At 47.1% G+C, this 13,365-nt stretch overlaps 1 protein-coding gene across 1 annotated transcript in view; it reads left to right on the top strand.

The window, feature by feature from the left end:
* Nucleotides 1-13,365, top strand: part of LOC107113915 (lysine-specific demethylase 4B-like) — a 162,896-nt gene that overhangs the window by 139,655 nt on the left and 9,876 nt on the right. Inside the window, exon 9 of the mRNA XM_015415317.1 lies at nucleotides 2,030-2,187. Coding sequence (XP_015270803.1) covers nucleotides 2,030-2,187 — 158 coding nt within the window. The remainder of the gene's footprint in view (nucleotides 1-2,029; nucleotides 2,188-13,365) is intronic.

The following is a 13,365-nucleotide window of genomic DNA, read 5'->3' on the forward strand; positions in this document are numbered from 1 at the left end:
CTGTAGCACAAGCAAGACAAGCTGGAGAACAGCACAGCCTTTCCCCTGCTTTCTGGCCTCTGCGCGCCAGCCGAGCTCCTCCTAGCTGGACTGAGGGAAGCCGAAACGTCCCAGCAACCTTGCACCCCTTAAGTGCCCAATGCAGAATCGTAGAATGTTATCTAGTCCAACCCCCTGCACTCTGCAGGAGGATAGCCGAAAGATAGCCCTACAACATACCCGAAAGGTGGTATAAATAAAAAATAAATGGTCATCCAGCCTCTGCTTGAAAACGTCCAGCGAAGGAGCATCCACCACCTCCCGAGGCAGTCTGTTCCACTGCTCAACCACTCTTACAGTTAGGAAGTTTCTCCTGATATTTAGCCAGTATCGACTCCCTTGTAATTTCCACCCATTAGATCTAGTCTTGCAATCCGGAGTAAGAGAGAATAGATCTGCTCCATCTTCTACATGACACCCCTTCAGATATTTGAAGATGGCAATCATGTCCCCTCTAAGCCTTCTCTCTCCCAGGCTAAACATACCCAACTCTTTCAGCCTTTCCCCGTAAGACTTGGATTCCAACCCTCTCAGCATCCTGGTTGCCCTCTTCTGGACATGCTCGAGCTTGTCAACATCCTTCCTAGTCAACTTCAAGGAGTATTTGGGCATGGCGGTATGGGTGGCAGAGCTCAAGAGGGCCACTCCCCATCTTTCTCGTAACTTTGAAAAGGGAGCTTTGTCTAGCTTGTCCCTCCGCCCCCCGCCCCCACCCCAATTCTGGATTGTGTGAGATTTTTCAGATCTACTGATAGTAACCAGACCACTTTTAACGGGGCTCCAGAAGCATTTAGGATTGCTCTTCTGACCCCTCCCCATTTATCATCTGCTTCATTTATAGCCCACTTTTCTCAGTTTAATCAGACAATGGTCAGGCATCCAGTAAACAGTAGAAGAAGGCGAGGACTGCCAAATGAGAAAACGGAAGCCAACAGAAAACTGTCCAAGGCCTTGACCTACCATAAACTGTGCAGAAAATGGGATTGCAAAGTAGAAGAGAATGCAGTAAAAACAAAATAATAATACATGATACATACAACAAACATTGCAGCAGACTAAAGTCCTGTTCCCTTATAAAAAGCACCCTCCTGGACTGTTCCATTATATTGCAATTCTCATCCCTTTATAAAAAGGCCTTCCTGAACATTTCTGTTTTGTGCATTCTGTGGGATGTGATAGAAGAGCAGGGGCCTTCCTGACTTCCTCAGGCAGGCAGGCCGTTCTGCCAGGTGGGAGAATGTACATGGCTTAAAAAGACTAGGCTTGCTAGCCAGTCCTAATGGCAAGATTTTAGTCTGCTAGTTTTCATTACCGTGGCCCTTGAGTTAGAAGAGAACGGTGGAGAGCCGTTTTGTGTTTTGAATGAATGTGCTTGGAGCTGTACCACTTTGAGCCCCTGGAGAGTCCCTGGGGTATCTAGCTTGAATTTCCTGGTGCTTCTCCTTTTGGAAGAGGTCACAAGGCTTTTGAGGGTTGCTGCAAATGGCTTCAGAACTTGCATAGTGACACCAGTCATTGTGTGCATTCCTTTTAGTTGACTTGTACATTTTTAGACATTTTCTACTTATCTATCATTTTAATGTTCTGGTTTTCCTTTCGGAATATTTTTTCCTTCTTGAATATCAGGACCTCATCTCTCTCTGTGGAGGCTATTCTAGCCATGCTATCAATGTTGTATCTCAATACCGGGATTATTTTTTAAAAATAATAAGAAGTATTAGGTGTCTTCGAATGCCTTTGATATCCGAAGTGGTAGCAGTGAATGGGTTTTTTAAGGCTTTGGTCAAGAAGGAGAGACTTGCCTGCTGGAGATTTGGGTTGGAAAGCACTCTGCCTTCTCCCAGAAGACTGACGCACTCTGCCTTCTCCCAGAGGGCTGACAAACATTCTCTCGTTTCCTCGGGCTACAGTATAACCTGTTGCTTTCCTCCCTCAGCTTGAGGCCCTTTCATATGAGATATTGAACACTTCTCTCCCATCCTGGTTTCAGGGCAAACAGGAAGCGAAGCCAGCCCCGAAGGCATAAGACGCAGGATCAGAAGTCTCTGGGGGATGCCATGGCTACGGAGACTGCCTTGGATGAAGTGACTGTCAAGGAGGAGCAGCAGAGAATCCCAAGCCTGGACGAAGAGGAGAAAAGCAAAGAGGGTAAGCGCAGGGCTCAAAACCCACCGGCCTGAAGGCGTCAGCTCTTCCTGGGGAAGTCTCTAGCCCTCATCATACTGGCTGTATAAATGCTGCTTTTTAGTCTTCAAAGCACTTACTTGTTTCGTTTATTTTTAACTTTATTTATGTGATTTGTAGTCATCCTTTCTCACAGGGACTCTGGGCGGATTACAGGCAGTGAGTCAGTGCAGTCAGCAAAATGGAACATTCAATAAACAATGCATTAGTGTTTTAGAAGCCTGGAATCAACCAGAAATATAAAAGATAGAACTCAAGCATTGCATAAGTATTAACATGATGCATTAAGCGGTGCAGAATTTACACAGCAGGAGCCTACTCACAGTAAGCTGTACACAGCAGTGTAGAACACAGTCCCAGTCATTTACCCAAATAAGTTTGTGGACTGTTTTGTGGACTGCAATCCTGTTATCTGTGCAGAAAATATGTCATCTATATATCTAATTCTCAGCAGTCCCCTCTGCGTGCGGATACTTATTTCTGCAGATGAGGTGCACTCTCCCCCAACAGGTTTTTCTACAGATTCAGGGTACTCCCTGGGTCTGCAGAAAAATCCAAAAAGTAAAAAAAACCCTTGGGGAGGGTTGAATCCCCCCCCATACCTTTTGAAATGGCTGCTGCAGGGATCTACTCCAGGCCCTCCTGCATCAACAATGAGAGAGAGACTGGCTGATAGCCAGACGGAGAGAGACAGACAAGACAGACAAGACAGAAAGGGGAGGAAGCAAAAAGCAGAACTGGATTTGGGATTGGGAAGGATTCCTCCTGCAGTACAAATGGCTAAATAGCAGGAGGTTTGGAGCCAGGCCTGGAGATTCAGTTTGGGGAGGGGAGAGGCCTCAGCTGGATATAATGCCACAGAGTCCACCCATTTTCTCCATGTGGACAGATCTCTGTTGTCTGGAGTAAAGTCGTAATTCTAGGGGATCTCCAGGTCCCGCCTGGAGGCTGGCAAGTCTTGGCCTAGGAGCATTCTCTGGGGTGATTCAACTAGGCCTGGCTGCTTGCTGCTGTTCAACAGCAGCCACCCTATGGAAGTCAGTGTAATATAACGGTCAGAGCTTCAGAGTAGGATTTGCGAGACCCAGATTTAGATCCCCATCTTGCTGTGGAAGCTCACTGGTGATTTTGGACCAGTCACATACTTTCAGCCTAACCTACCTCATAGGGTTGTTGTGTGGATAAAAAGAAGGAGAGAAAAATACCAACTGCTTTAGTCCCCACTGTGGAGAAAGTCCATAGTTTTTCTCAGCAGAAGTTGCAGGGGGAAAGGAGGCAGAAAGCTGAAGACAGGGGGGCAAATAAAGGTAGGATGGCTATTGGATGGGAATGAGATAGGGATGCCAACTCCAGGTTGGGAAATTCCTGGATATTTGAGAGGTGGAGCCTGGGGATGGTAGGGATTGAGGCAGGGAAGGACTTCAGGCAGATATAATGCCATCCACAGCAGTCATTTCCTCCAGGGGAACTAATGTTGCCAACCTCCAAGTGAGGGCTGGAGATCTTCTGGAATTACAACTGATCTCCAGATGACAGAGATCAATTCCCCCAGAAAAAATGGCTGTTTTGAAAGGTGGCGTTTATGGTATTATACCCTGCTGAGGTCACTTCCAAGCTTATGCTCTCAAGGCTCCACCCCCAAATCTCCAGGAATTTCCCAACATGTAACTGGCAGATTGCACCCAAAAAAAGTGCTTGTGAATGGTTCCTCATCCTTTTGGAGAGGAGTGACAAGTGGAATGCTTCAGGGATCTGTCCTGGGACCTGTTCGACATCTTAATGATTTGGATGAAGGAATAGAGGGAATGATTATTAAATTTGCAGATGACACTAGATTGGGAGGGGTAGCAAATACAATAGAAGACAGAGTCAGGATACAGGATGATCTTGACAGGCCGGAAAACTGGGCTCAAACAAATAAAATGAATTTCACTTTGGATAAATGTAAAGTTCTGCATTTAAGTAGGAAAAATCAAATGCATAATTATAGGATGGGGGAGACTTGTCTTGGCAGTAGTATGTGTGAAAGGATCTAGGGGGTCTTAGTAAACCACACACTGGACATGAGTCGGCAGTGTGATGTGGTAGCTAAAAAGGCAAATGCCATTTGGGGCTGTATTGTATCCAGAACACATGAAGTTGATGGTATTGCTTTACTTTGCTCTGGTTAGACCTCACCTAGAGAATTGTGTTCAGTTTTGGGCACCACAATTGAAGAAGGATATAGACAAGCTGGAACATGTCCAGAGGAGGGCACCAAAGATGATGAGGGGTCTGGAGACCAAGTCCTATGAGGAAAAGTTGAAGGAGCTGGGTATGTTTAGCCTAGAGGGGAGATGACTGAGAGGTGATACAATAACCATCTTCAAGTACTTGAAAGACTGTCGTATAGTTTTCTGTTGCCCCAGAAGGTCAGACCAGAACCAACGGGTTGAAATGAAATCAGAAGAGTTTTCGGCTAAACATTAGGAAGAACTTCCTGACAGAGCAGTTCCTCAGTGGAACAGGTTTCCTTGGGAGGTGGTGGGCTCTGGAGGTTTTCAAAGAGGCTAGATGGACATCAGACAGCATTGCTGATTGTGTGAACTTAGTCAGATCATGAGAGGGAGGTCAGGAAGGGTTGTATCAGTGCTTAGTTCTTGTGGCCCTTTCTTACACGCCTAGGGACATCCTGATAGCCACTTTGTGGTCAGGAAGCACATTTTCTCCAGGCCAGTTTGGCTGGAGATACTGGAGGTTTCTTGTCACCTTCTGGGCTTGGAACAGGGGTCACTGGGCGTCACTTGTAAATTTTCTGCATTGTGGAAGGGGTTGAACTAGATGACCCTGGAGGTCCTTTCCAACTGTTATGATTCTATAATTCTTTACCCTAAGAGGAACTGATCTCTGACTTTGGCAATCTGTTGTGATTTGAGCGGCGGCTGCCACTGCTGCTGTGTGTGGGGGGGAGTAGGTGGAAGGCCAAGAGATTAACAGGGGCAGAAAGAGTGATGGGGGGCCCAGAAAGGACATGACAGCCATGGAGGGGGGAGGGAGCAACAGAGAAAGAAAAGGGATGGCAGGAAGGAGAAAGTGTGAGAGAAGCAGGGGGAGAGGGGAAGAAGCAGAGGTGGGGGGAATTGGGTAATCACTTCTACAAGTTTCTTGTGGGTCCCCACTTGTATCTTCTAATAGTGAAGTTGGTCAGTCTTTGGATACTTAAATCCAGTGACTGGTAGGGTTACCAGGTCTGGGTTGGAAAATACCTGGAGACTTTGGGGGTGGATCCAGGAGTGGGCGGGGTTTGGGGAGGGGAGTGGCCTTAGCATGGTACAATGCCATAGAGCCCACCATTCAAAGCAGCCATTTTCTCCAGGGGAGCTGATCTCTGTCAGCTGGAGATCAGTTGTAAAAGCAGATCTCCAGCCCCCACCTGGAGGCTGGCAACCCTAGTGACTGGAGCTGTGACGGGCAAGACAGATCTTTTGGCAAACCTGAAAAGGTTTGCAGAAAAATGTGAAATCTAAAAAATCATATATTTTTTTTTGGGGGGGGGGATGTTAAAAAATCCAGAAATGATAAAAGGAGTGCCTGTAGCTTTAAGCAATGGCTTTCTGCAGTGGCTGTTGCTAGGCAACCACAGGATTCCAGGCTTGGCGTTTCTGTGAAGAAAAAGATGGGGGAGTGGGCAGGGCTCTTTTCAGGCCTATCTTGAACTTTGTGAGAGGGCATCTTGAGGCCAGGCCTGGCTAGAGTTGCCAGCTCCAAGTTGGGAAATTCCTGAAGATTTTATGTTGGAGTCTGAGGAGGGAGGGCAGGGTTTGGGGACAGGAGAGGCTTCAGCTGGATATAATGCCACAGAGCCCACCCTCTGAAGCGGGGGTGGTGGTTTGGATCTGGAGTTCAGTTGTAATTCGGGGAAATCTTCAGGTCCCACCTGGAGGTTAGCACCTCTAGGACTAGAAGTGACATCTAGGTGACTTGATAGCACCCAACTTGCATGTCTGGCTGCTCCGTCTTCTTCAACAGCAGCCCCCCTATGAAAGCTAGTGTGGTGTAGCAGTTAGAGCTTCAGAGTAGGGTCTGGGAGACTCAGGCTTGAATCCCCATCTTGCTGTGGAAGCTCACTGGGTAATTTTGGGCCGGTCATGTACGTTCAGCCAAACCCACCTGTCATGAGCCTTGGCCTGCATAGGGAAGCCTGTGCTAGAGTGGCTACATGTCCTACATTTCCCAGGCCACCCTTTGGACCCTGTGAGTGGTTAACCGGGGATTTGGAGGGAAAACGTGCACCAATAGAGGAGTAGGGGGCGTTGCCTGGGAAGAAGAGATAAAAGGCCTCACCCAGAGTGCGAGGGGGTTCACAGAGAGGCTGCTGCAGACGGAGGGGTCCTTCCTCCAGGGAGGGGGTGAGTCAGCTTGAAGCCCGTCACCAAGAGGCATCTAGGGACAGTCCAGATAGACATGTTAGGGGTGTTTTATTTTGCTTGTTCACCTATCTTTACGGTTCTCATTATTCTACCAATTATATGAAAACCGGCTGTTACTAGACCTCTTAAATAACATTGTTTATTATTCACGCCTCATTCAGTCACACATAAAGTACACCCTACTGGGAAAGAAAAGAAAGAGTGGGTAAGGGGCCGGGCGGGTGCTCTGGGCCCTCCTGAGGAGACCCATACCAGAGTGGCGGCAGCCTATGGAGAGCCTCTGTAGTCACTGCCTGCGACACCACCTCACAGCATTGTTGTTGGATAAAAAGGAGGAGAGGAGAATGATGACAGCTGCGTTAGTCCCCATCGTGGAGAAAGGTGGGGTATAAATGATGTAAATAATATAGCTGAAGAAGGGAGGCAGATATAAGTAGGTCAGTGAATGACTGAGAAGGTGAGAATGAGGCAGGGAAAGGGGAGAAAATATGGGGGGGTTGTCCGGAGGACAGAAATAGGAAATAGAGTGGGGAGGGGGATAAAAGGAAACGTGAGGTGCCGCCCCACATGTCCTTGTGTTGCCATACAAGCCTATCAGTGTGTTTTTATGGAATATGAACTGTGCAAAGGGACTGTATAACATGGAGACCTGAGAATACCTGTTGAGACTGCACACCTGAAAGAGGGACACCTTCCTTTAGTGTTGCCGCCACAGTGATGGTCCAGAGTCACCAGACATCTCACCTGCTGTGAGATGAAGCAGTACCATAAGCCTGTACACAGCCTCAGACGCCATGCCATGGAAAGGCACGAGGACAGAAAACTTCAAACTCCATTAGGAGTTTCATCAAGCACATGTAGGCAACCCCCACCCCCTCCTCCAAACCTGCAAAGCTGCACGTAGCTCTGAGACTCCAGTAATAGCTGCTTAGCAACTAATTCCTCAACCATCAGCCAGCCGGCTAGGGCCATCAAGAGACAATAGCCCTAGCCTGATGATTCAGTCGTCCTTCATCCAGGTGCCAGTCCTCAGTCTAAGTTTCTAGCTCTCAATATTGACCACTCCAAAGTCCCCCTCCCCTCTTCCAGCCAGCCAATAGTATGTTTTATGGGACGGACTAACAGGAGGTGTCACAGGGGGATGTGGCCAGCTCAGCCTGCCCCCCCACACCACGTTATAAAAGATGCTGCCCAACCACATGGTCTCTCTCTCTTACCCTCTCCACGACCCCATCGAAGCTTTAATCCTCTTATGCCCAGCTTGCTATCCACATACCCAACCTCCATCTTTAACCTCTAGTCTGCAGCTGGAGTCCACGTGGTTCTGCCGGTTCAGAGCACGTGTTCCCCATTTTCTATTTATAAACCCCTCCGTTCTTCCATTGGAACGGCTCAATCAATGAAGACAGGTAAATATTGCCCAACCAACGAATGTCCTGCTAATGCAACTGTGTTAAGGATCTATCTTTATTTCTTAGCATATGTGTGTGTGGTTGTGTGTTGGTTGTGTGTTGTTTGAATGATATATTTGTTGTTCAGTCGCACAGTCGAGTCCGACTCTTTGCAACCCCATGGACCAGATCACGCCAGGCCTTCCTGTCTTCCGCCGTTCTCTGAAGTTGGCTCAATTTCATGTTCATTGCATCTATGACACTGTCTAACCGTCTCATCCTTTGCCGTCCCCGTCTTCTTTGACCTTCAATCTTTCCCAGCATCAGGGTCTTCTAAAGACATATTTTAACTGAATACAGTCTCTGTGTCTGTTCTGGTACTTACAGCAAAGGTGGGACTTCTGTATACATTGATGTGAACCCTAATTTGCCTATTGCCAATTAATAATTATAATCTCCCCTAGACTAATTGATAATTCAAGGCAATTTGGCTAACACTTGAGGGTTCCCTACCATGGAAGTAGGAGCTGCGGTGGCTCAAGTGGTTAAGACGCTGAACTGCAGGCTGTGGAAGGTCAGTAGTTCAGCAGTTCGAGACCCGAGTGTGCCGCATGACGGAGTGAGCTCCCATCTCTAGTTCCAGCTCCTGCCAACCTAGCAGTTCGAAAGCAAGAAATTGCAAGTAGATAAATAGGTACCGCTTCGGTGGGAAGGTAACAGCGTTCCATGTGCCTTGGTGTTTAGTCATGCTGGCCACATGACCACGGAAATGTCTTCGGACAACGCTGGCTCTTCGGCTTTGAAACGGAGATGAGCACCACAACCCTAGAGTCGGATTCGACTGGCTTTCGAGCAAGGGAACCTTTACCTTTACCATGGAAGTGGGCCTGGTCCAGTGGCCAGCTTCACACAACTGGGCCACAGTTTTCATAGGAAGAGGCTGCCAGGCAGTGGGGGAAGCTGAAGACGGGGCAGATACAGGGAGGCTGGCGGGTGAGGAGGAGACATAGGTTTGCCAACTCCACATTAGGAAGTACCTGGAGATTTGGGGGTTGGAGCCTGGGAAGGGTGGGGTTTGAAGAGGGGAAGGACCTCAGGGGAGTATAATCCCAAAGAGTCCATCCTCCAAAGCAGCCATTTCCTCCATGGGACCTAGGGTTACCAACCTCCAGGTGGAGAAGTGGAGCTCATGCAAAATTACAACTGCTCTGCTGATGACAGAAATAGGTTGCCTGGAGAAAATGGCTACTTTGGAGGGTGGACTCTGTGGCATTATACCCTATTGAGACTGCTTCCTTCGCCCTCCCAAGGCTCCACCCCCAAATCTCCAGGAATTCCCCAGCCTGGTGCTGACAACTCATAAGGGGGAACTGATCTCTCTGTTATGATTCCAGGAGATCTTTTGGGCACCACCTTGATGTTGGCAACCCCAGAAGGAGAGAAGGAAGTAGGAAAGGGGGAGGGGCTATGGAGGCTTTCAGGAAGGGGACAGAGGAATGGTGGGGGAGGGAGGAATGAGATGGCTCTTGCAAGTCCTTGCGGGTTCCCACTTGTATAATATATATTCTCAACAATCTTTGCAACAGTTCTGTAAGGTGAGCCAGTACTAGTTTCATTGCATTAATAATCTGATTCTCTGTGCAACAAGGAAGCTTAAAAGCTGGCTATAATCTAAGAGCTATAGATAATTGACCAAGCGAGAAAGGTACATGATTGAATCACTGCAACAGGAATAAGTGTACCTGACCATGACTATGAATTCTTTAAACGAGATTTTTGATCCATATTCTTTCCCTTGGTGATAGACAATCATTATCAGAATAACTTCGACTTGGTCAACAGTATTATTTGGCCTGTATGTTTATGCTTTCTTAATTTTTGGTCCTTAATTTAAGTGCGGTATCCAACTTCTGGGGACCCTATGAATGAATGATCTCCAAAGCATCCTAATGTTAACAGCCTTGCTCAGGTCTTGCAAACAGGGCTGTGGCTTCCTTGATTGAGTCAGTCTGTCTCATGTCGTATCTTCCGCTTCTGCTGCCTTCAGCTTTCCTAGCATTATTGTCCTTTCCAGTGACTCTTGTATTCTCCTAATGTGACCAAAGTATGATAGCCTCAGTTCAGTCATTTTAGGTTCCAGAGAGAATTCAGGCTTGATTTGATCTAGAGCCCATTTCTTTGTCTTTTAGGCGGTCCACGGTATCCGTAAAACTCTCCTCCAGCACTTTATTTCTAAGGAAACGACTTTCTTCTTGTCAGCGTTCTTCTTTATCCGGCTTTCATGCCCATACGTAGTAATGGGGAGAACTGTGATATGAATCATCTTGATCTTGGTTGCCAGCAACACATCCTTACACTTAAGAATCTTTTCTAGCTCCTACAGTACAGCAGGGAAGTTATTTAAAATATTTGTATCTTTTATGCTTTACCCAATTCAAAGTGGCTTTATCATTAAATCATTAAAACAACATTAAATTTACAGCAGTACATACAAAAATAGAATAGAAAAATACAAAAAGCAGTCTCAGTCGCTACCAGTGTTCCCTCTAAGCCGAGTTAGTTTGAGCTAGCTCACAGTTCTTTCGCCTCCGGCGCATACATTTTTGTCTTGGCTCAGGAAGGACGGCTTCAGAGCAAACTAATTTATGCAGTAGCCAAATTGCCTGCTCACAACTTTAATGCCAGTAGCTCAAAAGGTAGAATTTCTGCTCACAAGACTCTGCAGCTTAGAGGGAACATTGGTCATTACCCATCAATTAACTGACCTTTCATTAAAGGTCCTTAAAAACTCTGGAATAGCTCTGGTTTATAGCATTTCTGAAGTCTTTGCTGCGCTGGAACCTTCCTCACTTCCCTTGAGAAACCAAGGAACAGGAGCAGCCGCCAAAGATGTGCAGGTGGAAAGAGTCCTCACTGTACGGAATTAATTTTTAAAAATTGAAACTTCCTCTAAGCCCTGCATTATCTTCCCACAGCAGGCTGCCTGCTGTGTGTTTTCATGATTCTCTGTTTGGCTTGGCTTCCATCCCTGCAGTGGATATGAATGGAATATTCCATTGTTCCCAGTGCAGAGACACCCCAGAAGTATTGCCTCAGAGGAGGAAGAAAGAAGTACGCCTTCAGTTTTAATTCTGAAAAGAAGACTATCTCAGACGTGAGAAATGTGGGAATGTTGCTCTGATGCACCTGCTGACAATGAGGGCATTGCCACATTTCCATTTTCAGTGGGTGGCAGATTCTGAGCCAGTTGCTCCATTTGGCCAGTTCTTCACCCAAAGGTTTCATTAGGCCCATTTGTTCTCCTCCTCTAAGAAGACGAGGAGGCCCCAGGCTGGTGAAGGAGCCCTGCACGACTGTAGCAAGTGACTCCCCACCACTCCATCTCGCAAGCACGGAGCAGCATGCTCCCACTCCTGTATGAGCCCCAACAGTTACAGCATGAAATAAATGGCCTGAAAAATGCCAATGTCTCCTGGGGGGAAGGAGAGATAAGTGACACCAGCAGATCTGGAGATTCTCGAGAATGAAAAAGGGACAAGATGAATTGTTGCGTTCTAGACGAACGGTTTTTAAATGAGAGCTGAGCCCTGCTCCCGGCAACTGCTTAACTGTAGAACGGTGTCAGTAGAACGGAGACTCTTTTTCAGGTCCATTACTGGAAGTGTGGCTGAGCAGTTTGGGGGAGGCGACTTTCATCAGAGCATGCACAGGGGTTTTTTTCCTCGTAAATGTTGGAAGCATCGCTCATTAGGGGGCATTGCTTGCTCTTCATGTGCTTTGAAGGTAGCATGTTCTTCCTCAGATTCTAACTGTGCAGCTTCTTAAACTTATTTTATTTAAAACATTTGTTAGCCACCTTTCCACCTTGTGGCATTTGAGGGCTGCTTACAATATAAAGGCACTTAATTAAAAGTCGTTAACAAGTCCTTAAAAGTCTTTAATGAATTGGAACTCCCGTTCATCCATATTTGTTCATTTAGTAGCCGTTTTCATGCGTGAATGGACCATTGCAGGTCCGCCAACCTCAAGTAGAAGTTTTTATCAGTGCAAAGACACTGGAGGAGATGAGGGCATTTAGTTCTCAAGCAGACAGAAATGAAGTGGCCCAGCTTTTAGAAAGGAAAGGAGAGACGTTGAGATCCTTGGAGGAAGGGTGTGATAGAATGTTTAACTGAAAGCATGCCCATGGTCAGGTTGTTCTGCAAATGTGTACGAGTATACAGGCAGTTCATCCTCTCCCAGGCTGCCTCTGCTCACTGTAGAGATGAGGGTTGCATCTACTCTGGAAAGCGAAGGGGAGGAGAATTTGTGGGCTGTAGCTTTACTAGTTAAGGCTTTGCTAATGTTTAAAGAAAAAGAGTCCAGTGGTGGGATTTTTAAAGTCAAGCCAATTTATTGTTGGAGAAGTTTTTATGGGCTTTGAGCCACAAAAGCTTCTGCTGCAATAAATCAGTCAATAAATCGGAGCGCCTTGAGATGCTGTTTGCCACAACTGGCTATGTACCTCGGGAACTAGTGGGCAATGGATGCTGAAATGTGCATGAATGGTTCAGCACATTCCTGCATAACAATTGGGACAGAGTTTTGTTCTGGCTTAACATGAATGTAGCCTCAGGCACCCTCCGGTTTTGTTCAGTCGTCATTGTTTGAGCTTTTCCAAGGGTTCTGGAATGCACAGTAAAGATGAAGCTATCTTGGGGCCCCCCAAGCTCCAAAAGAGTAAAGCCAAGCTGGCCTCTCTGAGGAGATCCATAATTGTCTCAATAATCTTTATTATTTATTGCCTTCCATTTATTATTTATTGAGGGGCTGCGTGAAACATCAAAGGCAATGAGGCCTGCTCACAGACTTGCAGTAAATAAGAGAATAGCAGCAGCTGCTGCTGCTGGGAAAGTCTTCACAGAATCATAGAGTTGGAAGGGGACCTCCAGGGTCATCTAGTTCAACCCCCTGCACAATGCAGGAAATTCACAACTATCCCCCCCCACACCCCCAGTGACTACTGTTCCATGCCCAGAAGACAACAGAAAACCTCCAGGATCTCCAGCCAAACTGGCCAGGAGAAAAATTGCTTTCTGTCCCCAAAGTGCCAATCAGGATTTCCCTGGGCGTGTAAGAAAAGACCACGAGAACTAAACATTGATACAACCCTCCCTGCCCTCCCTCTCGTGATCTGCCTCAGTTCACAGAATCCGCATTGCTGTCAGATGGCCATCTAGCCTCTGCTTAAAAACCTCCAGAGAAGGAGAGCCCACCACCTCCCGATAGGGTTGCCAAATCTTCTTTCCCCCGCGGCAGGGGAGCGTTGCCGTGGTCCGGGTGTCGGCCGGATGTGCGCGCGC

Source organism: Gekko japonicus, unplaced genomic scaffold, assembly GCF_001447785.1.
Source record: "Gekko japonicus isolate JY-2015 unplaced genomic scaffold, Gekko_japonicus_V1.1 scaffold578, whole genome shotgun sequence".
Classification (NCBI taxonomy): domain Eukaryota; kingdom Metazoa; phylum Chordata; class Lepidosauria; order Squamata; family Gekkonidae; genus Gekko; species Gekko japonicus.